The 25,387-nt window shown below is 39.3% G+C and overlaps 1 protein-coding gene across 3 annotated transcripts; it reads right to left on the bottom strand.

Moving 5' to 3' along the window:
• Positions 1-496: 496 nt before the first annotated feature.
• On the bottom strand, positions 497-25,254 carry LOC119776860 (GTPase HRas). Of its 3 annotated transcripts, none has more exons than XM_038275489.1 (6): positions 24,960-25,254; positions 12,307-12,443; positions 9,887-10,065; positions 8,449-8,608; positions 6,247-6,371; positions 497-3,078 (listed from the first exon to the last, which is right to left on the bottom strand). In XM_038275489.1, the coding sequence occupies exons 2-5, from the start codon at positions 12,415-12,417 to the stop codon at positions 6,252-6,254; spliced, it is 570 nt and encodes a 189-aa protein (XP_038131417.1). In that variant the 5' UTR covers positions 12,418-12,443; positions 24,960-25,254; the 3' UTR covers positions 497-3,078; positions 6,247-6,251. The 3 variants fall into 3 exon arrangements, with proteins under 3 accessions (XP_038131417.1, XP_038131424.1, XP_038131433.1); XM_038275496.1 differs by having other exon boundaries at positions 12,307-12,440; XM_038275505.1 differs by lacking the exon at positions 24,960-25,254 and adding an exon at positions 13,024-13,039.
• Positions 25,255-25,387: the final 133 nt, after the last annotated feature.

Below are 25,387 nucleotides of genomic sequence, written 5' to 3'. Positions count from 1 at the left end.
CATTTATGCTTCAGGAATCTAGAATCAAGCTGTAAAAGCTTTGGACTTTAAGTTGCTTTAAATCAAGATTGAAAATGCAACTTTTTAAAGTTGCCTTTAACTGGGCTATCTAAACATTTTTAGTTACGTTTCTAGTCTAACTTTAGTTCCATCTTAAACTTTTGTCTTTTTTATACTTTTATGAAGCGTTGTCATTAAGATATAATCCACTTATTTTGATGTGTCACTTTTATTCTCTTTCACCGTTTCTGTTGCTTCTATTCTATTACATTGTACTTTTCTTTTTCTCATGTAAAGCACTTTAAAATGTGCCATATTCACCCATCAGTCATAACACTGCTATGCCTGATCAATGAACAGATATATGTATTCCAGATCTCTCCATTTTGATGGCATGAATTGAATTCAGGCCCAGTCTATAATTCATTTCCTCACACACAATACCTGTTTAAGCCTCTAGATGGCAGCAGAAAAAACAAAGAAAATGAAAAGTAGGGTAGATTCATCTTGACATCTTTATTCTTGTCCCGCAATACATTTGCCACATTTTTTTTAAAGAGTAAATACATTTTAAATAGCTACACAGCTGACATTTTCACAAAACTCTTTAACACCTCAGATCCAGTTTGCCAGAGAAGAGATGAGCGAACGAGCTCACTGCACCTTTGTGCAAACCACCAGTCGTCCCATTTCAATGGTCCACAGTCCGTCAAGCTCGCCAAGGTTTCAGACAAGTCAGGATGATGTAGGTGATTTGCAGGCTGAGTATTTACACACCAAGCAGCTGCTTTTCTCTAATGTAACAGGGAGGTTGTGTGCATAGAAATTTGTGGGGTTCAATGCTTAATCTGTGGGAGAACTAGAAAAAAAAAACATGTCAGTGAAAGAAAAGTTATAAACTACAACTGTATCCACATGTTAAACAAAAATTTAGTTTTTAATCTCCCAATAAAACCACCTAGTGGGGTCAACAATGATCCCCTACATCATTTCCTTTATCTTAACACGAGGCGTCTTTTGAACTAAATTTAAAAGAACTAAACATTCACAGTCTGTGTCCTTTTCTCTGAAGGAGAAACGGACAAGTAACAAAAACAACAAAACTGACCATTAAAATTCACATAAGCAGTCTAGTCAATATTTCTGGTATTGACTATACAACAATCAGCAAAGATCAGATATGATAAAAATGTAGCCAGTAACATTTGAAATTATTTACTGAAGCCTGAAAATATGCCCAAGATTCACAGGTAAAGCAAATTTTAGATCCTGCTAGTTAATACATTTCCGTATGCGATGAATCAATGCGGTACATCTTTTTGTTAAATGTTATAATATCGATCTCTTCCATTTTTCTTCTTTCGTATCGACTTGTTTTAAATCAGTCTGCTTCTAATTTTAAGTTGATTTCCTGTTTCCAACCAGCAAAAAATCCAATCCAGAAAAAAATGCTATTATAGGAGTACAAAATAATAATCTGTAGTGTTATGTTTTTGTTTTTCTCACATACAATATATATTATCAGATCAAACATAAAAGAAATCACCTGTGGTGAAGCTTGCTGCTAAACATGAGGTAATGACTAGAGAAAAGATAAGGCAAAATAAACACATCAGTCTCGTTTAGGCAGCAAAGGAATTAGTCACGGAGAGCGCAAGCCTAGAAGCATTAAAAAAAGTCCAAGCAACCCACCATTCACCACCTGGCGCACGCATTAGTCCCACATGTAGTTAATGGGGTTTCATAGAATGAGCACCTGACTTGCTGTCGCTCTTTTAAGAGAGCCGTAGGTGGCAGAGAAAGAGGAACAACTTGAGGATATAATGGTGTGTGCGTTTGTGGAAAAAAAAAAACTAAAGTTTGGACTCTGAGGCAGGACTTGTGCGCTACAACAGTCTGCAACACCAACTTCTGACACCTTTACTTTGGCTGCCAGGACAAGTTAGATGAGCCCTTCCTGGACCTTGGTTCCTGAGCCTTTATGATTTAAAGAAGCAAATCTCGCAGTCTAAAAATAAGAATAATTCATAAGTAACAGCTGTAAACACTAAAGTTACTGAAATGAAATGTGGAAAAAATGAACCTGCACAGCTTTCCACTGTGAAACCAAACCCCATCAGAGAAGTAGTCAAAGGAGAAAGTTTATTTTCAACACTTTTAGTAGTTTTGAGGGTGGAATCCTATTGCACCAGGATATACTGTACACTAGCCATCGCAAATATAATTTCACAATTAGACTTTTGTAAATAGTGAATGCACCTGCATGCTTGAAATCAACTTATTTTAACACACGTACTCCAGGACCTTTAACCATTTCAAAGAGGGGCTAATAATAATAATAATGTCACAGTAGGTGCTGCTTGAAATGAGCAACTCTTCCAGTGGCTTTGAAATCTACCAATCACAACAAAATCCACACATTTCTTTTACAGTTGCTAATTAGTAAAAAAAAAAAAAAAGAAAAAAAAAAAAGAAACAATCTTTTCCAGATAAAAATGGTCCAACAACTGAACAAAAAGCAGTATGGGTACAGTGAGAAGGTGGAGGTTGATTATTTATGCATTGTGATAATAAAAAGTACAATTTCTTTCCAGTTCTGCATCCAAAATGAAGGTAAGTCAGTATTTCCAGAGGCTCTGTAGGGAGATGGGGGGGTTGGGTTTCAAGGCAAGAAGGAGCGTGTAGAAAACACCCCCTCTTTGCAACCAGTGTTGAGACCGAAAACAATAAGTTAGCAGGAGAAACGTGAGGCAACCACAACCTGTTCAGAGTCAAAAGCCGTGTCGCTCACAGGTCCATGTAGACCCCAAAAAAAAACAAAATAAAAAACAGGATGAGATTAGGAGACGGGACCAATCCAGTTCAGCGAGCCACTCAGGCAACAGTCAAAAAAATCCTCTTTTCCTTAAGAGTCTATGGTTTTAGTCAGCCATGTTGGTTTACATCTGAGCTTTCACTTCAGTCATCGTCCTTTAGAAAAAAGTTCATTTGTCATCTTTAAGTTGTTTTATCCATCAGTTGTCGACTTCATGCTGCCACTTCGCGCTGTAGCGTTTCTCCTCCTCATGTAATGCAGAGCTGAAAAATGAAACCACACAGATTGATGGAAATTAGATCCCTGTAATCAGTTCTGTGGAAATGACATAATTCTGCTTTGAAACAACCTCCAGCAATCACATACAGGGCTTAGACCACACATGTTACCAGTTGGTGGCAGTAACAGACCATTTCATTTTTGGCACGACTGCCATTATGGCTAAAGAAAAAGAAAAACAGGTCTGCCATGTCATGTATTAAATGATGCTTTTGAACATTATCAGCAGTCAAATTATGGATTTGATGCATGGATTAAAATTGTCACCAATCACAAGTTGTTAACAGATTCTTATGCTCATATTCTTTCAATGTTTTAAGATGAAAAGAATGTTGTTGTTTTTTTTACCTTAAACTGCTGGCATCAGTATCAATTGCAAAGGTTATTAGACTTTATGTCAACTGATATGAGCTCTGCAATTTGATTTTGAATGGAGTCAAGGTCGGGCTTATTTCAGAAGCTCAGTGTTACGCTGCTTCATGTCTTTTGTTGTCATTGTTGCCAAAGTTTATACCATTTGACTCAAACTATCAGCCGGAAATAAAAGGAAATTGTAACAATAGCCAGAAAACAACCCAAATACGGAGTGACAGAATCATAAGACTGACCAAGAAAAAAAAAGAAAAGAAATGGCTGCCCCAAATCCAATGATCAGCCAAGATTTGTGTCATAATGCCTTAAATAGCAAAGATTTTATGGTTGGATGAGATGAATCCTGACTAAAGCCGGGCACACACTGTACAATTTTTTTCCCTTTTGCCAATTTTTTGCCCAATCGGCAAAAAATATAGGGTATAGGGGTTAACTAGGAGCAATTAGCCTCTCAAGACCACCTCCCGATGAGGAATCTTATAGGAAAAGTACACCCAAAACATGATTAGCCTTCATTTTCTACTCACCCCCATGCTGAACAACACTCTGGAGTACTTTTTTGATATCTCAAATGCATCTGGAGATCTGGGAGGCTTCTTGCTGTCTGCTGACATTCAAATAATGGAGGTGCCCAGCGCCCGAGGCAGAAAGGTCCATAAAAGTCCACAAAAAACGTTTCAATATTCCTCCATACTGCTCGTCCAATGTATTCCAAGTGTCCTGAGTGGGTAGCATCCAGAATTTACTCGAAACGAAGTCATTTAGAATGTTTTTAGAGCATAAACAGTAGTGTAAGCGCGCACATGCGCGCTCACGACGCTACGGAAGCCGGCAGACCAAACCAGCGCATTCAGCTCGGCAAAGAACTCATGCTCTTCCTCAACACTGAAGTCCTCAGACATTTTTCTTACGTTGTTTCTTTCTTTGCACAGGTAAACGGCACATTTCTTCTTCTACGCTTGCATTATTGGAAGAGCAGACGCTGAATGCGCACTTTCATCTGGTTTGGTCTGCCGGCTTCCGTAGCCTCGTGATCGCGCATGTGCGCGCTTTCAGGAAATCCTATACACTACAGTTTATGCTCTAAAAACATTCTAAATGACTTTGTTTCGAGTAAATTCTGGATGCTACCCACTCAGGACACTTGGAATACATTGGACGAGCATTATGGAGGAATATTGACACGTTTTTTGTGGACTTTTATGGACCTTTCTGTCTCGGTCACCATAGACCTCCATTATTTGAATGTCAGCAGACAGCAAGAAGCCTCCCAGATCTCCAGATTATTTTGAGATATCAAAAAAGTACTCCAGAGTGTTGTTCAGCATGGGGGTGAGTAGAAAATGAAGGCTAATCATGTTTTGGGTGTACTATTCCTTTAAGGTCCGGAGAAAATCAAACATGTTTGAAAATCAGTCGGCCGCCATAAGGTGGTCGTTGGCACAGTGCGCATTCGCAGGCAAGGATTTTTCTTCCCAGATGAAAACACAGAAGCAGGGCGGGGGTGCGAGTGAAATGGAGTTCTTCTGTAAAATTGACAGACCGTAGTAGCTATATTTGCCCAGCCATGTCTTTGTCCAAATATGTCGTCAACTTTTTTTTTTGGGCTTTCAGCAAACAAAATTGCACAAATTGCCAAGGAGGCATCGACACTTCCGTCTTTTTCCTCTTCTACTCCTTTGGCTTCTAGATAGATGAGTCTGAGTAGCGCCATCTCACTGCGGAGGTAAATCCAACGTGGTTTTAAGAGGAGTGGTGTGAGCAGGTAGATCGCATCAGAGTTTCGGTCTGCACAGTGTGAGAACATATATCGTCAGCTGTGGACTTTTAAACCCTGCGATTTTGTCGTACAGTGTGAGCTGTAGCTGCGTGCAACGATTGAAAAAAATCGTACAGTGTACGCCCGACTTAACTGACCATAAGGACCAGAATAATGGCTAGAGGGGAAGCTCTGAAACATAAAAACTATTAGAAACAGACAACCATGGTGCTAACATTACACTAAGGGTCTTTCTAGTTGTCAGTTCATTGCACAACATGGATGGAATAAAGTAGGAGGAAGGATACCTCTAGATTATTTAACTTGACCTTAAATCAACATCCAAAGAGCTCAAGTTTGGACTCAGCAGGTGTGATCCCAAACACACGTCAGAACCCAATGTACAACGGATAAACAGGGTAACAATACAGCTTCTTATTGATCACCAGCTCGGCCTGCTAAAGTTTATGGACTAGTTAATAGAATAAGTCAGGAAAGCAGCTCATTTAAATGGACTCTTCCATTTCCAGAAAAGAGATGTCAAACATCCCACCAGGGGTAAAAGAGAAGCACCTTTGGAGCTTGTAGAGGGAAATTCAATCGAATATCAGATGGTGCAGGAAACATTTGAATATGTCTGGATAAGAGGAACATTCCAGATAATCTTCAGAACTAAAGCTCTGTTTGCCAAACAAAAAAGGTTGTTTTAGTATTACCTTAAAATGGATATAGTGCAGAAAAAAGGTTGTGGGTTTTATTCCTGCCTTGTGAATGGTTTTCTGGGACATTGTTTTTATGCACGTTTGGCTTTTCTAGTCTGCACCACGTGTATTAGTTGAAATACCCAGCATGTGCTCTGGCTTCCATTTTTATACCGAGATGGCACCAAAAAATTGATGCATGGACAATTTAAATCCTTAAACAGAATGTAAATACCATGACATTCATGCCCAGAGCATATATAAAAAACTCATGTTAACAGGAGCAATCGGGGAACAGTTACAGAGTTCACCATGCTTACCTGCATCAGGATACCACACATCTGCAGCTCATACAGTCCTGACCGCTCTCATCAGGCGGGTTCAGCTTCCTCAGCTTGTGCTGTCTGATTTCCCTCACCAGTGTGTAGAAGGCGTCCTCCACTCCCTGCAGGCACGTAAAAGGTTAGTCAATGAAAAAGTCCCTGGAAACTAAAGGACCCTATAAGGCAGGTGTACACACTGCCAGGGCAACGCCTTCCCTTTTCAAACAGTGACTTATAGCGAATTAATACAGATAAATCACATCTAAATTTTGTTTGCACGTTACCAGTGATAAAGAATATACAGGATCTGGTCTGAATGTGAGCCTATGAGAGCCTACATGATGATATGTGACAGTGAGTCACAGACATTGGGAGCTATGCAGCAGCTGTTCCTTAGGAGGCCTTTTAAATGATGTAGCTCTATTCTCAGGCTAAGGTAAGCCATGACTCACCGCCTGCAGCATAATGAAAATGTTCTCGACAGCAGAAATTACATCACACCAGCGGCCGTTCACTGCTACTCACTCTCTGTGTTTAAATACGTCAAAAGTACAAATCTTTCAGAGCTCTGTAATAAATGTCAATCTGATGTAGGTTCATTTATTCACTGTTTACTGTTCTCATATCCAACAGTTTTGGAGTTTAATTGTTCAACAGTTAAATCTTTTATTCAAATGTCATCTACATCTGAGTGCAAAGACTTGCCTGTTAGGACTAGAGGATGACCTGCATGTTGGTTTTTGCCACAGAGATCTTTTAAACCTTCTGCTTCACTGACAAAACTCCCACTCTCAATCAGTGGAAACAAACTGTGACTGGTATCGTTCCAAATTAGGCTTTATCTATGGCATTAAAGGAAAAACCCTTTGCATTCTAGTAGACATGGAGTCCATCTCTTGACTACCTAGGTGTTGCCACATCTCGCAGGTTGAGTTCAGGGCTTATGGACCTAGGCTGGGGAAAAGACCCAGAGTTAGAGTGTGTTAAGTTATCAAATTTCAGTGTGTATTAGGGGCGGAACGGTTCACAAAATCCACGGTTCGGTTCACGGTTTCGTGGTCACGCTTTTCGGTTTGGTTCGGTATATGTTTAGTGTTACACCGAAAAATAAAAAAAATTGATAAAATTATTTTTTTAAATGAAATTAATGAAAAAATCCCAAAAAATTAATGAATTGTAATTATTTTTAATGATTCGGGGAAACCATGGATCATTTCCGCATGTTTTGCTGCTTTAAATTTAATCATCTCGCGCATTCCCTCTACGATCTACAAGGAACTCAGAGCGGAGCGGACGGGAGCCACAGCAGAGGCTGTAGGCTTTGCTTTGTGCAGGCGGGCTGGAGCGCAGCGGGGCGGAGCGCTGATGGAGTATGAGGGATTTCGGGGTTAGCATGACATGTTGGTCATGTTGATGTTAGCATAAACAAAACGTGTTGCACAATGCTTGCACACTGTTGCACTTTTATCCACAACTTTCTTTCCGCCGTCATCGTAGGTCACTCTAAATGCAAAGCGCTCCCATACAGCAGACCTATAAAGTGCTGCTGGCGCGTCTTCCAACTCCTGTTCTTTCCCACTCGCCAGTCCGACACAATTCTCCACAACAACTGATTTTTTTCTGCTACACCCGGCTACGCTGCTTCGCTTCTTCTTGTTTACTACTGGTGGTTGGCTTTGGTCGCAGTACCGCCACCTTCTGCTCTGGAGTGTACTTCGCTTCGCCACTTCGCCTACCACGCTTTGCCTATGAACCGAACGAAACACACGTGAATCGAACCGAGACAGTCGAACCGAACGGTTCGGACGGTTTTCATAAACTGTTCCATCCCTAGTGTGTATCATTTTCTTTTTCTTTTCTTCGGGGCACCTGATTAATTTTTATTTTTTTTTTCCTTGGGTTATTTTTGTTTTGTGGTTGCTGTTAATCACATCGGGCTTGAAAGTCTGTGTTTTTTCTCACTATCAGTACTATTTTATTAGTTTTCTGTTGTCCTTGTCGTTTCTGCTTGGCAAGAAAAAGTTTAATGAAAAAGTTTGAAAAAAAGTACAAATCTGGAGACAAAGTTATTGCTTTAGTCAATAACAAATTAGATTTGGGTAACACAAATGAGCATTTAAAAAATTTCCCACTCGATCTGGAATGACGCGTTTTACAGAGAAAAAAAAGGAAAAACAAAACCTAAATCTGAACACCTACCTGTCGTGTTTTAGCTGAGGTCTCAATGTAAGGGATACTGTAGGAGCGGGCGAGCTCCTGGGCTTGCCTTGTGTCTACTGTGCGTGCTGGGAGGTCACATTTGTTTCCCACAAGCACCATTGGTACATCATCAGAGTCCTTCACACGCTTGATCTGCTCTCTGTCAATCGAAAACACAAAGAAATTGCAGGTTAAAAAAATGCACAAACAAACGGCTGTTGTTTCTTTTTCCCTGTTGCAGGTAATCAAAGCACCAATTAGGCAACAAAATACTGAGAAAGCATGTAGTTACATTAGCAATAGACAGTGCAGTCTTTGCATTAACTCTAATCACCATATGTCCACGTCTACAAGTCCCCAAAATATTTTATAAATCATGTATTTTTTATTCTGTTCCATTCTATTCTATCCTATTCTATCATCCAGGGAACTTTAGGACCCTGAGGTAGAGCCATGACCGGTAGATGCTGGGCCATGCTGCACTGCTGAAGGAGGATGGTGGGGAGTAACAGAAGGGGGTGAGGTGATGTGGAGGGATAGACAACAGGCAAGCGGCAAACAGCATTACCTCATCACTACAGCAGCAAGTGCTAAATGCTGTGCAGCCTGTGGGTGGGGTACTGAGTGAGAGCAGTGGGTCACATCAGCTAGAGTGGAGTACAGCAGGAGGTTTCTGCCACTGTCAGCCTAGTCCGCTTTCATCCTAATGCAGACGACCGTCTGCAGCAGACGTTCAGGGCCACTCGTTTTAATGCACCATCATACCAGCAGGTGACAAACAGTCAAGGAAACGTTTCTTTAAATGCATGCCTATAAAAACAGGCGAAATCTTTTAATAACTGGACAGCTATAACTGAGCTAGAGCAACCTGAAATCATAAGCATGCTCTAACACAGTGGAGTTTCAATGGAGCTATATTAAGACCGCATCTAAAAACAGGCTGTGCTGTGATGGCTTAAAAAAATAAATCTTAAAAAAATGGGGGTATTTATTAGAAAATCATGCATTTATGCATTCTGTGCTTTATTAGGGAAATTAAAATACTAACTTGGTGAGAAAGACTGTTTTTGCCAAGATAAATAGTCCTGTCATCTCCAGTAGAAACTGGCTTCCTCCTTCCCTGTCCTTGCGAACGCTACCTTTGCCTGCTCCTCTAATTGAGTCAGGATCAATTTCATTGGCATCGCACTGTTAGCCTCCAGTTGGGGGCTAAGCTTTCTTTAGCTTGTGTTAAACACTACAGCATGACATCACCCTACTACCGCAGAGAGCTGGCACACTCACACATCTACACCCAACCATCAGACTCCAGGCCTCACAGGAGCCCTCGTTGTTCTTTCATATGCATATAAAGGAGCTAAACAGAAAGATTGAATGATTTTGTCTCTCAGATCCATTAAAATCAAAACGCACATCCTTTTAAATGATTCCAACACACCTGTACTGATGAATGTCCTCAAAAGACTTGGTGTTGTTGATTGCGAAAACGCAGAGGAAGCCCTCTCCTGTTCTCATGTACTGATCCCTCATGGCGCTGTACTCCTCCTGACCTGCAGTGTCCAAGATGTCCAACAGACACGTCTCCCCGTCGATAACCACTTGCTTTCGGTAGGAGTCCTTGAGAAAAAGCAAACGATGTTTTAATTGATGCAAAAAGCACAGCATTCCTAACTACAGTGTGTCAGACAGGAAGGGCAGGCAGGAAATTGAGAAGATTCCTATTTCAGCTGCCGCAGGAACAGGTTTGGTCTCACAACATCAATAGCTGAACCAACAGACAACTAGTTCTAACTTTCTGCACAAAAAGGGCTAAAGATGCTGAATTTGCATGAGGGGAAGAAGACATGCAGCAGCTGTCAACAGTTAACTTATAGAAAAGTATGTTGAAATGGCTTGGTAGAATCATAGATTTAGTCCAAGCAACCTGAAGAGCATGACAGGCTTGAATGCTCCACTTTAATATCAAAGTCCCTGACAGCATCTTTAGATGAGACTGGAGACATTTCTTTTCTTTAGAATCTGACTGACGGGTTCTGAAACTGGATGACCAGAAGCCCTGGCCAATTCCGAAAGTTTAAAGATTAAATAAGGAGCTCACCGTTCGAATAAAGCACCTGTCTGGTGCGGCTAAAGACGACTCAACACGAGGAAGGCCCCATTCCCCTTTCAAACTGTCCCTCTTTGCTAAAGGTGGGTTTTATGCAGAATTAGGCCATAGTATATATTCTTGTGTTTTGAAAAAGTATTGTGGCGTTGAATAGCTAGGACACTACACAGGAATTGTGTATTTTAAATGGCTTCAGCAATTTTTTATCAACTCAAAATAAAAGAGTTTGTATCATTTGGCTATCTACAAATTCCTGACACACCGTCATCACGTTTGGGTCTGCTTTGTCCAGTCAAACCACTTCCAAACATTGTTAGTTTCAATGCATTCCAGATTTTGGAGTTATGTTTCAAAAATAATCCTTCGTGGATTCGCAAAATATGCAGATTTTATACAGCATAAACTGGATTAGTCTGTGAGCTTTGACCACTTGGGAGTATGTGTCTAATTTTCTGACAAGGTCAGAGTAAACCAATAAGAATATGCATAATTAATAGCATTGTTTACGCATTACAGACCCCCAATTCAATTTTTGGTGAGTCTTTTTGCTAATCCACAAGGTCTGTCAAAGATTATTTAATAGCATTTGAAGAAAAGCCTACATAAAGTTGATCTATCCAGGGATCTTCTCATACTAATCTGGTAGGTAAATGAAAACAAAAGGACATAAAACAACTCAAATCTGTAAACTACAAACAGATCTCTCAGGTGGGATCTGACATACTTTCTTTGAATAATTCAGCCTCCTTGGGTTCATAATTAAGGGTTAGCATGTCCTGCAAAAGGACAGTCATGGTTAGATTTTTGATATAATTAATCAATATCTATTTCCTTTTAAACTTGATCCGCTTTCACATTAAATGAATAATCAGGGGATCAGAGTAGCAGAGCCAGTGTTTAGCCATCCAACATGCAATCAGACAAAAAAAACATGGAGTGCTCTCCCTTTGTTTGTTTGAGCATAGGGGCCAGGAATGCAAATACACAAAAAGGACATTGTCTGGTCAGAAGCAGGCGTGGTGAGAAAGTGAGGGAGAGAGAGGGGGAGACAAAAAAGGGAGAAAATATTCTCCAAGGCTGCCTTCTTGATCCAAGCTTCCCATCTTTTTCTCTATCTTAACGTAAAATATAAGAAAATCTGACGTTTCAACCAGCTAAGAATACCAGATTTTAAATAGCAAAGCTTAAAGACAGCTGTGATTCTAAGTTGAAGCACTCCTGCACCTAAAACTGCCTCTAATGAGACAAACCTGAGTCTTTCTAAAGCTTAAAATAATGCTAGCCGTGTGTGGAGGCACTGTATATACTGCATATATCCAATGCACCTTTTTCTTCTTTTTTGACTATTTGAGCTGATGCAATGAGTACATTTCTCTGCTGTGAGATCGATAAAGTCAATCAATCAATCAATAGCTCCTTTCTTCCACTTACTGCTGCTAAATTCAGGTCAGCTGACTGAAAGAGGGCATGAAATTTAATAAGGCAACAGCTTTAAGAGTACAACAGGTATGAATTAAATACAGGCAATTAGATGCAAATGGTGCATTCTGTTCGAATCCAATTTCAGTCTATATCTAACCTACTTCTAAGCATCAAACCAAAAATTTGCCACAAATGATCCATCAATGAATAAAAGCATAAATAATAAAAAAATAAACACAGTAGTTCAAGAGGGATAATGAAATTTTTTGCACATTATGATCAACCCATTGCCACTTCAAGCTCTGGAATAATGGAACAGGCAGTCATACCTCTATGGTCGGGTCATATTCATCCACAAAGTGGTTCTGGATGAGCTGGATGGTGAGTGCACTTTTGCCCACGCCTCCAGCGCCCACCACCACCAGCTTGTACTCCGTCATGTTCGCCGTTGTCGTCCACAACACTGCTGGGGAGAGGAAAGAGGGTTTTTTGTAAGGAGCGTGTTTGTAAAACCAAATGGTTTCAGCAAGAACTGAGCTGTAAGACAGGTTTTAATGCCAATCGGAGGCCCTTCCTGACATGTGGCACAGACAGAACATCTGATGATTCCATTACTGCCTAATGGTGTTAGAAAAAGCAGTCTTTTACATGTGTTTGAGTAGGTTTTCAGTGGGGGGTTGTAGTTTTTGAGACCCTCAAAAGGGGAATGTGAAAAATGTGAAGGTACTCGGTGTTCCGACCCCTTAGTGCACATGAGGGGGAGTGCAGGAAGGAGAGAAGATGGAGGGACACAACCAAAGTGGCAGACAGATCCCTGTCACTCAAGCTTCGGATTACTAACCACTACCATTTAACCTTCAGAGATACAGGCCAGAGACAAATAGAGGAGATAATGTAAGCCACGGTGTGGATAAAACGTGATATGGACTAGTTTACACTCAGAGAAACCTAAACAGCATCAAAATATGCAGGATTGGAAATAATTATTGGTTGTTAATAGGGTTTGAAGATTAAATTCATAGACTGGAGGCTGAAGTTTTACATACTGGGATATAATCATTATTGCAGGTTGGTACCATCCAGCTGAGGGTCTGTTCTTCTGCCAGTGTTACTGCTGCGATTGGATGAAGCAGCACAAAAAACAACAAAACAACAAGATTCTTTAGATTAGTAATAAAAATTAGAACAGAAATAACATTCTGAGAGCGCGGACCTTGTGCCCCATATTGTGACTTACACCTATAGCTAAAACTCACACATGATCTGAATCATCACCAAATTTGTATCAATTGTTCATTGGCACAAAGCGCACCCCGTAAAATCTTTTCATTTCAATCTGATCATAACTTTTCAAGTAATCCTTGCAACAAAACACAACCAAAGACTTAACCTCCTTGGCAGAGGTATAAAAAAAATATATTCAAGTCTTTTTTATAAATGATTTATCCACTTAAGAAAGTTAAGGAGTATGCTTTGCTGAGATCTTACACTAAAAAAAATGGACAAACTCTCCTTTTAAAGTGTTTTTACTAAAGTATGCCAAACCTTGTGGATGTAAAAATCAAACCATCATCTGCAAAGTGTTTCTCCAAGAAATTAGAAAATTCCATATTCAAACTGACTTAAATGGATAAACACACTAAAATAAAAGACCTTACCTCTGGTTGAAGGGCCTAAAGTACGAAGGCCGCTTAATCAAACAACTAAGACTTCTTAAAAAACAAACAAAAAAAACGTCAATTTTACTATTTCAAGGCCTAAAATGTGTAAACATTTCAGCGAAGATAATAGAGAAAAAAAAATAATCACAGGTTCCAGGTATTAAATCAGCAGGGGGGAAAGTAGACCTATGCATGCTGTCCACTAAGTTCTGTAGAAGAATATGACTCAGCTTACAGGGAAATTAGAAGAAGCTTTCACGATCTGAAAATGACTCAAACCAACCGAAAAACAAAGCAAAAACAGAATTTAAGAGGAAATAAAACAGCACATTATTTCACATTAGGGTTTAGCAAGACTATATCCGAAACCGGTGTAATCACGGCTAACCACTAATGATTGCTACTGGTCTGTCGTACCAGAATGAAGATGCTGATTGGTCATGTGACGCCATTATGATGTCACCACTGATTGCATATCTCAGAGGGAAATGACGGGGATCTCAATAAACGCTGTGCTTCTTAACAACTGAATATTTCACTTCGGAATGGAGATAACATATGTTTGTTACTCAGACCTGAGATTTTTCTTCTCTAAAACTTTGCATTTGTTATAATCATACAGTAAACTGTACCTTTGGTAATGCAGACTTAATAAATCCTTTGTTTAATGACAACAAATAGGACAAACACGCTCATATACAGCATGCTTGGCTGCTGTTCTGCAAGAGCATGGAAAAGGAAAATCATTAACCCGCAGCACCTGTTACAGTGTGCATCCAGTGCATTAATGTATCATTACTATCAAAGGTCACATAAGCATTTGAACCTTGTGTGGGCAAAGAGAAGTCTTCTGTCATATGAAACACACCGTTATATCCATTAGACAAACTGCTCACTCACTAGTGACTTCAGCTGCTCTTCAGTTCTTTACTTAGTCAGAGCAGAAACACCCTAACGTCCCAGGGGACGCATAAACCTCAAGACTTGTTTTAAACCTTGTATTAGAGAGAAGAGCTCTAGGTCTTGGAAACACAGCCTCAGGATGAAATAAAAGGAAAGAAATTAAATAAATAAAATCATATGAATTATAACAACAACAAAAAATGCCTTCATGAAGCAAATGAAGAGCGAAGTGAGAATAATAAATGATATCTTGCCAGTGTTATTAGCATCTAAATTGTGCCACTGTGCTGTAGGGGCAGACTAATATTAGCAAGCAGGACGACCAGAATGACGTTAATGATTACCAGGAGAGTGGGACTCCAGAAAACAACTTTAACTGTTCTCGTTTAATCAAACAGGTACATGTTATGTTCCAGCATAGCATCCCTTTATAAGAACCTGGGGGGATCAACGCTCAGTATAAATCATGCTTCCTTTCCAAAAACCCCTGAACTGTAATTATTAACAGGTATCAGGATGTATTTCTACTTGACATAACGAGCCATCGGCTTGTTTCCGGAACCATGATATGCCAATGTTTAAAAAAAACTCAGAAAAAGCTGAAGGAAAGCTACCAAATCTTTCTTTTGCTCAGAAAAAAGAAACACGTGTAGACTACTAAATATAGCCTGTGTTTGTCACACTTCTGCTTTACGCATTAAAATAAACATAAAAGATGTGTAATGAACAATAAAAACATGCATCTATTACTTAACGAAGCAGAATGAATGTCTGATATTTTATGTTTTTAATACAAACGTTTACTAGGGATCATGTTTTATATTTTCTACATAAGGTTATGGAAATCCCATGGATCCATGGCTGATAGGGCATCTGCAATCTAACAATAAACTGGGTCTTGTTTGAACTTGAGTGTTTCCCAATTTCTTGAATCATTCACTTTTCAAATACCCCTATTTTATATATTTAAAAAGAAAAAAATCAAATATGGGATAAAAAAAATGTTCAGGTCAAAAAACAAGCTGAAGCATTAAAATTACACTCACTGATGTATAACTAGGTTTATTACACTTTGCATCTTAATTCACACCGGCCCTTTCTTGTTCATTACCAACCACACCTTAAAATAATCTAATCAGCTAGCCTGAACGCTCCACTTCTGTCATATTCATTTTAGACAATAAAAAAAATGTTATCAGTATGTGCCCACCCAGGGTAAACATCACAAATGGTTCAACTCTCCGTATCTCCGTTCACAGTATCTAAACATTAAATGACACAAGTGATTATAATAGGGTTTTAATAGCACTGGATTACTACTAGCAAATGATGAGGAAACTAAACTAAGCACACTTTAGTATGGGTAATACGGTCTTATGAAAACTTTAACACTTGAAATCCCCCAAAAATTCACAGTCATTCTAAGGAAAGCTCTACTGTAGAGTTTTACTCTGTCATCATTAGGTCCTTGTAACTTGATCTGTTATGTAATAGTGGTTGGCAGACTGAGTGTGTTGAAATGGACAACGTCCCATGTCGAAACACAAATCATACAATCAGTCTGACGTAGGGCTGCAGCTAAAGATTGTTCTGCAAATCTTTCGTTTAATCGATTAATAATCAGATAGTTAAAGGTTCTTTAAAGACAATATTTTATGAAATTAAGTTTGACAGGATACATTTTTTTTATCTTAAATGCAAAATTTTAAAGGTACAGAGGATGATCTTTTATTTCCGGGTGGATCTTCTAAATAAGTGGTCCTTTAATTGGCAATCATGCTGGTGATATGTTTACGTAAGGCCATCCTACGTGCTCGTCCTGTTAGCTATATTGATCTGCACATGCGAACATATGTGTGGTGTACTACGCTTTCAGACGGTCATTGAAGCTTGCCTTTCTCACCGTGGTTCTTTGAAAAATGCTCTTAACACTGCGGTTATTTATGCCCATGCACCTATTATACCAGACTTTTTTCTTCCACTTAACTTTTCACCCATACATTGCATACAGCAGCCTACACACAAACAACTTATTTAGCTTTAAAGTTTTTCCTGCAAAGCCGGCATGTTCTAGGTGCCCAGAGCCATAATTGTGTCCATCATAACATGCGACGCATCCTACTAGTTCTGTGTAACGACCAAATTTTGTGAGAAACTGGAATCCTGTTTTGGTCAACTAAGGCATACTTATAAAAGCAAAAGAAATAAATGGTTTAATGCTATGTTTAGTGAAATAATAGGCTCTATACGCTATATTTAATACTCTATATGGTTATACTCTATATTTTTTTCTCTAGTCATCATGTGGTCTAGAACCCTCCTCTTGCATTATGGCATCACAGTTACAAAAAAGTAGCCCAGAGAAGGCAGTAAAAGCCAATCGTAGCAGCGAATCGTGACGTTTCGTAAGCTGATAAATCAAACCTATACCCGTCGGGAGAAAAGCATAGACATCTTGCTCATCAACAAATGCACATTGCTTCTCTTTGCTCCTTTTTTTAAATGAGAAATTGTCATTATCTTAGCTGAAACTGGATCAATTGCAGTATCGACATGACAGCTGAGTCATACAGCGTAGCCACATTTGTAGTGTCCCAGAAAGGCCCTTCTGACTTTGGTCATTCCTACATGTCCCGCCCCAAAAAACACTGCTGGCATGTCGTTGGTCCGACCCGCAGGTTGTAACGAGACGGACATATTAGCATGAGTTTTTTAAGATGGATTTGTTGTAAGACTGAAAAATCAGATCTCGTGACAATCCAGCTTGTAGCGCAAGGTTATAGCAATAAAATCCAATCCTCATTTGTTGGATTTTGTAATTAATTTCAGTTTTGTATAAGCCTATTTTACATACATACATGCAAAAATGCAGCAATCTTAGCTCAAATTGTTCTGGGTTTGAACAAGACAAACACTCCTACTTAAACCCACTACCTAAAATAATTAACTTATTAATAATGTCCTTCAAATAGGAGGGGATCAAATATTTATACTTTGTTGTGCAGCTACCCAAAGCTGCTCAATGTTGAACCACACTTTTATATGTTGGGGGTATTTCCAAAGCTCTAACTGTACCAAAGGTCTGACCAATAGGCAGGGAGGTTTCCTGTTTGTTGAATACGGACCGCCCTTTGTGTCCAAATGTACTTTTACATTTGATAGATTAATGCTTACACTTTCTGGAATAGAAAATTAAAGTAAAAACAGTTGATAAAGTGGAATAAACACAAAAAGATAAAAACAATCACAACAGATACAAAACTTGTATTCAGGAAACGCCAATTCAACCTGGCTGTGTCTGCTACTGGGAGACTGGAGAAAGCAAAGCAGACACTCGTGCCATCTTCCCACAAACTAGGCCATGGCAGCATCTGATTAATTATCCACACACACATATGGAGATGAACAGCAAAAATGAATCATTGATGGATGCTGTCTGGTTCCAGAAGCCACTTGTTGTCACTGGGGGCTCAAAGAGGGCAGCTCTTCCTGTAGACGGCGGGGAAGTATGAAAACGCAGTCATCTGCGCTCACGCCAATCTTTTCCCATTTTTCACCCAGACAGAAGGAGAAAGCATATTTGCCGTTTGTTAGAGATGCTGCAAAATTTAAGATAATTGACATTGTTGATTTGAAAGTTATAATACAGTATTTATGGCAGGCTGGAATATTTAACTTTTTCTGTGATACACAGATGTATATATATTAGTTTTTTTCAGATACAGTTTAAGATTTCCATGTTTTTGCATCACAAAGTAAATAATGTAAAGTTAATGTTAACCTATCTTTTTTTTAGTGGCCCATTAGCCCATACTTAGGTATAACTTCAGTCAGACCTGCATGTTCTTCTGCTGTATGTGTGAAGGATGGACACAGAGAAAACCTCATTGTATTTGATTGAAATCTCATGTGATTGTCCAACACAAAGCAGCACACACATCTGAACTAATGGGAAAATGCTTTTAGACACCCACTGGATGCTGAACCTCATTTCCAAGTCTTTTGCAGCTTCTATATAATGTTTTCCTTTTAATGTTTTCTGTGTAATGAGCTCCCTCCTACCTCCCTGACACGAGCAGCTTCTATATCCATGTTAATGAAAATACCTCCCCACAGCATGATTCTTCCCTTCCCATGCTTTAAGGTATGCATTGAGGGTTCTAGGTAATGTGCAGCGATACTTCTCCCCTCACATCTGATTTTGCATGTACCTTACGAAACTGACTAAGTTTACACTGCAGGCATTAAGGCTCATTTCTGATTTTTTTGGGGGGGAAATTAGATTTTTTTGTTTTTTGCGTCGTTGTTCACATTTCTAAATATATATGACTTGTATGTGATCTCCTGTGTGAACTGCTTTCGTACAACGCAAATCTCCCACATGTGCAGTAGAGGACGCAATGACGTCACAGGCCAGCATGTTCTGTGTTTACAGAAGTAAACATGGATGGTAGTGCTGGAGCGCATCTGGCGATCTCTCCAAACATTAAAAACTCAATCTTTTCAAGAATGGTAAAAAAAAAAAAAAAAAAAAATTCTGCTCTCTGCATTATTGTCCGCCATGATTGTTGTTTTTCCTTCCCGCTTCTGCACAACAAGATGCAGAATAGTGACCTTTGTTGAGTATTAATGACGTTCGGGTCGGATGAATTCGACCTGGCCGTTCACACTCAGGTCGAATTTGAAAAGATCAGATACGTATTGGATTTTGGACCAAATATTCAAGTAGCCTGGGTCGCATTGAAAAAAATCAGATCTATGATGTCCAGACCGCCATGAAATCAGAATGAGATCAGATACAGGTCGCATATAGGCAAAAAAAAAAGGGGGGGGATTTGGTCACTTCAGGCTGCTGCGAGAACGTAGCCTATAATGCCACCTTCCCCAAGATGCTGTCTTGCCTACATGGCTTTTTGCAAACTATTAAAACTGTTTTAACAAAGAATTCTTCTGACCGCCATTTCTCAAATGTCTGATTTATGATGTGCAGGATTAATATTTGTTCCAACTCCTTTCACGATTACTTTGTGTTTATGTATTGCAAGTAATCTTCAGGGGCCTGTGCAAAACAGTGAAAGAACACTTCAATAAAATTAAGCAGCGTAGCCGACTTGACAACCAAACAGAAAAAGACGCAGGTTTTGAAAAAGCATTATCATGCTGACCTGCCGGAGGGGCCAGAGAGTCGTCTTCTAAGTGGAGTTGTTTTCTGTTCCAAAAACCTTTGCAAAGCTGCTCCCTATTTTTTTTATTTTTTTTTGATGAGGGAACACTGCCCCAGCATGTTTTTGGTTTAAAGGTATTTATAGTGCACCACCTCCAGTTTGGGAAATTAACATTTCGTTTTTGAAACCCTAGAGCACTGCCTGGACCAAAAGGATAATCTTACATGACAGCTTATGGAGGGTGCAAGCACAGAGGGGCGACTGAGAACGACGTATATCTGCTCTCACTGCATGCCAAGGGCATAAGACAAAAAAACAACGGTCAATTTGAGAAGGAGGGAAAAAAGGGAGAACATATAGTTATGGGTATGAAAATTTAAATTTATAAGCTGTTCATTTGCAGAGAAAAACATTCAAAGAAAACCTCTGCATCTTTTCGTTCTATTTGATACACAAGAAGCTGGACATCTGAACAGCTATCTGCTATAAACATACATTCTCTCCATTAAAGAATCTAATTGGTTAAAGAATCCATACGAGCACAACCACTGTAGAGATAATAGATTTTAAATGGCGTAATGATGTAAGGAGACCCTCTCCAGGGACGTATCAGTCCAACAGTGAGACTCTGAGAGCCCGACTAAAACCTCGACAGTCCACCACACCCTCCCGCTGCTCTCCAATGACATCATCAGCATCATCCTAAAATTCATCAGACCAGTGGCGACCAGCGAGTCAGAAACAAGTCTCCTTTCTAAAGGAGAACTCAACAAAGTTACATGAGGACAGAAAACATGAGTTTAAGGATTTCGATCAGATCTGCTTATTTAGAAAGATTTGTGTGACTTTTCTTTCTTGCCTTCAAATTACACCTTTATGTCCGCATGTGTTTGGGCCCAAACAATCAGTTCTTGAAAGGCACCATAGTCCAAGTGACCTTTTCCCCACCAGGTCATCCTTTCAGCTTGTTGGGCAGGGTGGAACGATACAGGCAGAAGCAAAGATGAAAAGGCTAGCTGACCCCGTCCCCCTATCACACACCCACACAAAAGCACTGCCAGTCCGACGCTTATCAGACCCAAAACATCCTAAAACTTTGAAGTTCTCGTTTTGTTTTTCTTTCTAATCCCACCCACTGGATTTCAACAAACCTTCAGTCATATTTCCGAAGAATCACTCTTTCTACAAATATCACAAATCACACAAATTAAATGAAACCAGGAGTCTGATGGTGCTTAAAAAAACTTTGGAGGATGAATGAGCCTCAGATCTTCACATATTAAAAGGAAAGTAGCGCACCTTGATTCAAAAGGAAAGTCGCTTTTTTGTTCTTATTTTGTAACTTTAAAAAAATCAGACTTTTTTTTAAGCATCTAGCTGGGCAATATCATGGCGACATTTGCTCAGAACAAGACAAAAAATTAGCATCATGCCTTTATCTTTCAGGTTTCCTGCTGCCTTTATTTTCGCTGTTAAGGAAAACAGAATAAATAAGACACTTAAAAGACATATTCAAGGCTTACATAAGGCAACCCGATATCTCTCTACTCATTGCATTTCTGTCATTACGATGTTCCAACAACTTACATGAGCTAAAGCATCTTAGCGACGAAAATCTATAATAGGGATGAGGACCAAGAGCAGGGAAAGTCAATCCAAAGTCCTAACAAATTACTTGGATGCATAACACTTGAAATATAATAGCCTACCAAACACAGCATCCGACTGCAACAATGAGTGCACAGGCTGATACTGCAGTGATAACTGTGATTAGATACATTTGAACGCTCTGCTTTATATTTGCCGTTTCTGCTGGAAGTAGTAGAAATGGCATTAGGTATCTTCATTTCAGATTATTTTCGAAAAGAGGGAAAGTTGTAGTCGGCGTAATGAGAATTTTCAATGATAATCAATTAGCGAGGGAGCAGGTGGCAGCTACATATGGCATCTAAAAATGGAATATCATCTAGATCTTCATTTCAGGATTTAAAAATGTTTTATATGAAGAAAAAATGCAAGCTTAAATGTTATTTGTTTGTTTAGGGGAAGATTTGTTAAAGGAAAAGAAGACAATCCCCGCATCATGATGCTGCCATCCACATGTTTCATCATGGGGGGTGCCGTTTTCATGAGGTGGTGCAGTAATCCGTATTTCTTAGCCAGGACTGGTTTCCAAATATCTGTGTTTGGTTTACCATTTAAAAAATCCACCAAACAGTGTATGAGTTGATGCCTTTAGGTAGAATATTACTAAAATAAAAAAGCAAACGGTTGATTTAATGCATGACCACCAAAGGCTGGGCACACTAAGTCTCAAAGCCTGTTAATGTAAGCAGAATAGTAGTAAATGGTATCAAAAGTACAAACATTTGTTAGTTAAGTAGAAGTATAGATACTAGGGGTGTAAATAATAATCGTTTTGTATCGATGCATCGATCCAAAAGCCGACGATCCGATGCATCGACACGTCCGCAAGATAATCGATTAATGTTTTTTTTTCCCCCTCCGGTCTATTTTTATCCATTTGCTCCTGGGCGTAATTCTCCCTCCCGTGCTGCGGTGCCGCTAAACCTATTTTGCCCTCCTACCGCGCTTCCTGGTTATACTCTTACAGCAGTTTGTTGCAGCAAGCTTCACACAGACATTTTTAAATTATGCTCAGTATTGAAGCGTGGTCTGAGCTACACACTGTGGGTCTAGATACGGCCGAGGCGGCGAGGAAGTGGGGACGAGTTTAGTCCGACGACGAAGGGACATGAGGGCAAAAAGAGCGGAGATTCAGCTGGAAAAAGGGTCCCAGCGGTCTCGCGCACCTCGCTCTTCTAGCGGGTCAAACTTCACGAGTTGTTTTCCGCAATTTCGTTGGACAGTTTCTCTGGAGCCGAGGTATTGCATTGAACTCATTACACTGATATTGTGCAGTATTTTTGCTGTATTTTTTGATGCAACTTTTCTACTTCTGTTATTTGCTGTTGTTTCTAAAGAAAATGCATAATGATATTACAGCTTTCATTGATTTATTTCAAACTTGAAACTTTGTTTAGCCTGTAAGGTGTAGAAAAAAAAAAAAAAAAACGATTAATCGATTAATCAAATCGAATCGTGGTGTATTCTTGAGTATCGAAAATAATCGAATCGTTGGGTCAGGAAATCGATACTGAATCGAATCGCCATGATGGATGTGATTTACACCCCTAATAGATACTGCAGTTTAAAAACACTCTGGTAAATGTTGAAGTATTAACTTGACCTCTTTACTCAAGTAAAAGTGAAAAAGTTGGTGCTCCAAAAACTACTTAAAGTATAAAATAACCTTAAAAAAAAAAAAAACAGCCAAATGCCACTATATGAAGTGAAAGTTCAATTTTTAGACTATTTCGAAAAATTGAGATAGGGCCAAGGATGAGGGAGGTCTTGTTGGTCTCCATCTCCATCTCCCGATAAGCTCTCACCTGTGCCCGACTGTCAGACAATTCGACATCTTTTCGTCAATCTGACATTGTAGCATGGCATAGACAATTCAAGTTTAAAGTTGAAGAACACCTGCTTGCTTCTGATGATTTTCTTTGGCATCACCACAAATTTGACGAATAGCTTACCTAAAATTTTTTGTTTTATATTACTCATCCAATTACACTAGTATTCGCTAGATGTGGATGGCGCCAATGATCTGTCTTGGATGGCGCACATAACGAAGCCAAGAGTAACGTTTGTTTTAAAAATGTAAGGAATAGAAAGTACAGATACTTGTGTGAAAATGTAATAAGTAGAAGTCAGAAGTAGGAAGAAAATAAGTAATGGAGTAACGTATAGATACCTAAAAAGTGTACATAAGTACAGTAACAAAGTATTTGTACTTTGTTACTTGTCACCTCTGCAAAAAGTTACGTAGATAAACGGTGTTACGATGAAAAATTTTGTTCATTTGAAAATAGCAAATGTTACTCCATTATAAACATGTAAAGAGGTCCCTGAAATCCATAAAAAAAGAAAATAAAAAGAGAGAATGTGCACTTGTTATTAAGACTTAGTAACATAGTATTTTCTAAGTGGCAAAAGTTTGGTCAGAGGTAAATAGTTATTTATAGATTTTTATTTTTTTAAAAAGCAGACACACAAAATCAAGCTTCATCTGATATGGATATATTGGTCCCCAAAACCTTAAGGCCAAGACAAATAGCTCCATAAACAATGTGTAGGTTAAATCCTTTCAATGGATACTCAAAAGCGGGAGTTTGGGGGTATCCATAGAAAAGGGGAATTTCAGCGTAGTGGTTACAGCACTGCATTTGTGCTCTGAGAAGGTTGATCTGGTTTGATCCCCACAGACTGCCACTCTGGGTCCCTGGGCAAGACCCTTAATCCCACACTGCCCCCTGGGCGCCACACAATGGCAGCCCACTGCTCCCCAAGGGGATAGGCCAAATGCATAAAGTGAATTTAACCAATGTGAGATCAATAAAGTTCAATTTTTTGAAACCTCAACAGTTATTCTCATCTTTGAAACCATCCGTCATTTAAAAAATGCAATGCTCTTTTTCATCCTGGACAACAAACACAAACAGTGATTAATGAAAGAGATCAGTTCTGCCAGTGAATTTTTTTTTTTGTTTAAATTTATATGAAAACTACATCTACTATCACAGTTGATCCATTTACAGTTACTTTCTCGCGTCAGTTTTACCTGGTTTACGGTAAATGGGTCGCCGCGCGCTGTTTCAGTTCATTCCTACTAAAAAGAATCTGACTTCCGCAGTGATACATTCAATTCTTACGGAGTGAGATGGGGCGTCACCCTATTTGTCAGCAATGTTTTACTCCAGAATTATCTCAACACCACAGCGGCACATCCTCAGAAAGAAAAATATGTATTTTTCTGAAAAAAAAAAAAAACATTCACTGTCTTCCTTTTACAATCAAATTAAATAGAGAAACCCATTGACCACATAACTTCGTTAGCGACTTTGAACACAACTGTTTAGCAACATTCGACACAGCCTCCGGCATCTATTTATTCCCTCGAGGATAAACGTAAAATGCAGTTACAAAGCTGTGTGGAAAAAGGTTTTAAATGTCCGTGGGTGAGAAGAAAAATGTTATGATAGCTGGCTAACACGTTTTTAACTATGGACCGCAATCTCCTGCGGCGTGCAAAAAACCAAATGCGTACAAAAGACGACACACACCAGGAAGGAAGAAAAAAATAATAATTTAAACACATTTATAAAAAAGGAATGCAAAGTGCATACTCACAAGAAGAGGACTAATTACCGACAAATGCTACGATTCGTCAGCCGCAGAGGAAGAGAGAAATCTTTATTTCGTTGCCACAGTCAGATGGAAAAAAAAAAGGAAAAAAATCCTGAGATCTGTCCCAACGTTTCTTCTGGTTAGCAGTATCCTCTAATTTCCAATAGTTAGTTAATTTTTCACTAGCTAACAGGCGGAAAAAGAATCACCGGTTCTTAGTATTATGAGCCCGCGCAGAACAATGTGCTTCCACGGAGAGAGAGTGGAGCAGAGGCGATGAGGAGGACACAGCCCACGCCCAGCTCCGTCCACCATAGAACCGCCTCGGCTGCTGTGTCTGTTACTGCTGTGTTCACGGGCAGTCGGAAATATGACGACTCATCTACTAAGACGCCCAAATATCTTAAAAACGTATTCTTTTGAAAAACAAA

This window comes from Cyprinodon tularosa, unplaced genomic scaffold, assembly GCF_016077235.1.
Source record: "Cyprinodon tularosa strain WSP-4 unplaced genomic scaffold, ASM1607723v1 ctg121, whole genome shotgun sequence".
In the NCBI taxonomy this organism is placed as follows: Eukaryota; Metazoa; Chordata; class Actinopteri; order Cyprinodontiformes; family Cyprinodontidae; genus Cyprinodon; species Cyprinodon tularosa.
This window is presented reverse-complemented; position numbering and strand designations above follow the sequence as displayed.